Raw genomic sequence first — 4,137 nt, forward strand, 5'->3', positions numbered from 1 at the left:
TCGCCAGAGTCTCCAATGATTTCTGCTACTCCGTCAGGTGTTGGGAATCTTAGCCTTTGATGATAAGTGGAGGCCACTCCTTTGATTCCATGTATCCAAGATCGTCCGATAATGGCTGTGTAAGGTGAAAACACGTCTACCACGCAAAATGTGGTTAAGGTAAGGATTCATCCCACTCGGATCTCTAGTGTTATCTCCCCTCTTGGGCGAGTAGATGACCCGTTAAAGCCAAATATGTTGTATGTAGATGGTATGAGGCATTCGTCTTTAAGGCCCATTTGTTTGAATGTTTCGTAAAACAATATCTCCACAGAGTTGCCACCATCGATTAGAATTTTGGTCATTTCCCGTGGTAGCGCTTTATTTTTTACTTCCTCAACCTCGCATTCGGGGAGTGCGATGGCCATCGTGACCACAAGAGGATCGTTGTGATTAAGTCCTCCTTCCAGTGTTTCCGAGGCTGATAGGAAATTTCATCCACTCCTCCATTGCAGGTTCTCTGGCTACACTGAAGACTTCATCGCCTTTAATATCTCGTTTTTGTATTCTTCCAGTAATGATTCTTTCTCGCACAGGGGAGGTAATCGCCGAGTGCGAGATGGTGTTGCAGCCCAATTACTGCGCCTCGTGAGGGAACTCTACGTGGTGTATGGGTGCCCCAGTTGTTGGTGGAGCTGTTGGTTGCACCACATATTCTTGCAGCTTGCCTTCATTTACCATGTCTTGCAATACATTCTTTAGGTATCTACACGAATCCATCGTGTGGCTGTAGAATTGATGGAATTCACAAAAGTCAGACCGGTTTTTAGTTCATTAGTGTTGCTGACCTCTATTCCATGGGTAGGTAATTGTGTGTTGTCCGTCGATTTTCTTGAGGATCTCTAAGATTGGTGTGTTTAGCTTCGTATAGACAGGGTCTATAAACTTCCCCTTCTGTTGCTGGGTCTGATCTCTTCCTTTCCATCCTCCAGTCCAATATTTATCGAACCGGGTTGGCCCACCGTTGGATCGCCCTACTCCTTGGGCTGGAAGGTTCTGTGGTTCTACCACGTTGGCTCCTCTGTTGGTTCCTTTCACCATTTTGTCATAAGTTCCATTTTGGAGTTCCTCCAAGGCAACATAGTCTTCTTGGATTACTCTTATTTTACCCAGATTCTTTGGCATGCCCTCATGCATACGGACAAAGAGTGGGTTCTTCTTTCTAAGACTGTTTTTAAAGGCCAAGATTGCATAGTCTTCGGGGACCTTTCCAATCTCGACGCATACCTTCCTCCATCGTGTGACTAAGGAATGGAGTGACTCGTTCGGCCCTCTCGAGATTTGGAATAACGCGTCAACTTCAGGTTGGATTCGACTGTTTTGAAGGTACGTCTCTAAAAATAGTTCGGATAGATGGTCAAATGACTGAACTGAGCCCTTGGGCAGATTGTTGTACCATAATAGGGCTTCATCTTTTAGGTTAGCAGGAAAAAACTTGCACAACACTACATCATAATGGTCCCATTGGGTGAGTGTCATGCGATAAGTCCTTAAGTGCTCAATTGCATCTCCTGTTTCAGTGAATGGGGATGCAAACGTTGGCAAAGAGCATTTTCTTGGAAATGGCAATCTCAGTATATTTTCAGAAAAGGGTGATTGTCCTGCTTCTCGCAAGACTACTGCTAGTTTATGGTTAACCGGTTTTCCTATTTTTTCTCTACACATCGCCTCGAGCCTGTTGACTCGTGCTTCGAGATCGTCGTCGCTTCGCCTCGTTTCGGCCTTCTTTCTTCTTCCCACATCTCTCTCGGGTGAGAAAGAGGGTTCGATGTAGTGACGCCTTGACCGCCCCGAGTCATCATCTTACTGTTCAACGAATGGTACAATCTTGGAATGATTTGACCTCGAGTCCCCCCCTCGTCTAGGGTTGATAGCTGCGAAGTTCTCGGCCTCACAGTTAGTTTCTACTTGTTGATTCATCCTTTATCTCGCCGATGTTTAGGGTCAACGTATGATGAACCTTCAGAGGGAGTTCCCTCACGATCGAGTATACCTCGGCTTCTTTTGGGGTGTGGGATATCAATTCGCTCATCATCTTGCAAATGTTCAAGAGGGCTTTCTTCCTCTGGGATTTCCTCAATAGTGGCGAGTGGCACCTTCTTCTTGGCCTTACGTCTTAGCCTACGATTCCTCCGCTCTAACTTCTTGTTTCTCCTTTCGAGTTTCACCATTCTTTCATCCCGAGACTTTTGAGATTTCAGGATGGCTGTTATAGCAATATTATCTTCGGTGAGGTCAGAAGGATTACTCTTCTTGGCCTCGGAGCTGGATACTAGTCTTGGCAAGTGGTTCAACCCTCCTGGTTGAGTAAGATGGATATCATCATTCTTCTCGAAGGGGTTCTCTCTCCTTTGGAAATAGATTTTTTGGTCAGTCCTTCCCGATATCGGTCATCGGGTTGTCCCTCGCTTGGGACCAGAGCTTCTCCTTGCTCTATATCGTCGAGTCCTTCTATTTGGGCTCCACCATTTTCACCTTCCCTCCAAGGTTTTAGTGCAGAGTCATCTGGGATGGGTTTCTTTGTTCGTTCAGGGTACGTTTGCATGCTAGCCTTGCTTATGCGGTGGTTGTAACCTGAGCAACAATCTATGAAAGATAGTAAGGCACTTGTAGGCGCAGTACTCATGTCAGCAAACTTCTGTGAGCTACTGTAGAGGGAATTTTTCAAGATGTTTTGGGTGCCGGTGTAGGCTGCTTTGTTCTTCGGACTACCCTCGATCTCAGTGTGAGTACGAGGTCTGACTTCTCCGTCCTTGGGGAGGTCCTGTGATTGCTATAAGAGTCGTGCTACCGGCTCCGAGGCTACGGTGTTGCGTGATTAAATATTTTTGATGGTTGTAGTAATGAAGTTCAAACTCTCGGACTTGTGAAGGTAATGGATTTTTAGATTTATAAAAATTATATACACAAAAATATTAACAATGGTGCAAGAGGTACTGGGGTTTAGGATTCCACCGAATTCATTTCTTAAGGTTCAAATAATGATTCTTTTAACAATTATAGCTCAGTAAATATATAAAATATATTGACTCTTATTTTTGCCAAGATAAATTCTCCAAATATTAGATGTAAATGTTATGCATGAGGCATCAAATCATCTAAGCTAAGCATGCCGCATCAAATCAAATGACAACTAATTTTTTCAAATCATAATTTCAATTAAAATTAGTGCAAAAGTCATGAGAAGAATTAAATATAATTACCCAGGTGTGAAATAAGGCTTCCTCCATCACCCCAGTGTTGGGGTTTAGCTCCTCATATTAATCATAATCTCAAAATACATGTATTAAGCTCAAAAAGTTGATTAAAGGGAGTAAAACAAGTGAACAGAAAAATTGCAACAGAAATAACTGTTGCAAAGGCGCTGTTCACCGTTACAAAAGGAAGAACGATAAAAGATAAACTGTCGTTGTAGCGTTTTAAGACCCACACTACGACCCACGATCCTCAGTCGCTGTCACTGTTGAAGAACGACTGCTCTGGAAGGTCCGTTCTTCATGTTCTTCATCATCATCATCATCAGCAGCAGAGTTTTGTTAAACTCTGATTTCGGCTTCTCTAGCTCTCCCTAGCTCCCCAAACTCTCGACAGCCCTTCTACTCGACCCAAGGAGTTAATTTATACCCAACAGCAGCATTTAATCCCTCGAAATAACTCCATATAATTCTCATTTACTCGGGAATATATTTTTTTTATTTTCTTCACTGTCAGCCAAGATACGATCTTTTCCACCTCTTCTGCCTGCGCAAATGATTTGTAATACTTCCATAAGCCACATACAAACTTTATAAGAGAAGATATCTTCCCCTGTTTGTCCACAAACTTTCCAAATTTAGCTCACAGTGCACCCGATAATATCTTCCCCTGTTTAACTTTGATTTCCTCCCACGGCTTACTTGGCCCATTTTGCTCGATCAAAATGCTTGTACTAACTTTGTCCTGTGAATTCAAGCCCAACCCAATTGATTTCAGGTGTTGAATCTCGCAAAAACACGTCCAAAAATTCAACTCCAAATCATGCAGACGATAATTAAGTTTCCCTCCAATTCGAATTTTCAAATGATGAAGAAGGGTTGCCCCTTAACCAAAGATGGGGTG

At 43.2% G+C, this 4,137-nt stretch overlaps 1 protein-coding gene across 1 annotated transcript; it reads right to left on the bottom strand.

Moving 5' to 3' along the window:
• Window positions 1–813: 813 nt before the first annotated feature.
• LOC113328113 lies at window positions 814–1,704 on the bottom strand. Its single transcript, XM_026575206.1, has one exon. It carries the CDS (start codon window positions 1,702–1,704, stop codon window positions 814–816), a length of 891 nt encoding a protein of 296 aa, XP_026430991.1.
• Window positions 1,705–4,137: the final 2,433 nt, after the last annotated feature.

The sequence above is a fragment of the Papaver somniferum genome, unplaced genomic scaffold (genome assembly GCF_003573695.1).
Source record: "Papaver somniferum cultivar HN1 unplaced genomic scaffold, ASM357369v1 unplaced-scaffold_107, whole genome shotgun sequence".
NCBI classification, from domain to species: domain Eukaryota; kingdom Viridiplantae; phylum Streptophyta; class Magnoliopsida; order Ranunculales; family Papaveraceae; genus Papaver; species Papaver somniferum.

Bases quoted from the DNA above. Each gene is read 5' to 3' on its own strand.
- LOC113328113 (XM_026575206.1), bottom strand. From the start codon at position 1,704: ATGTGTAGAGAAAAAATAGGAAAACCGGTTAACCATAAACTAGCAGTA.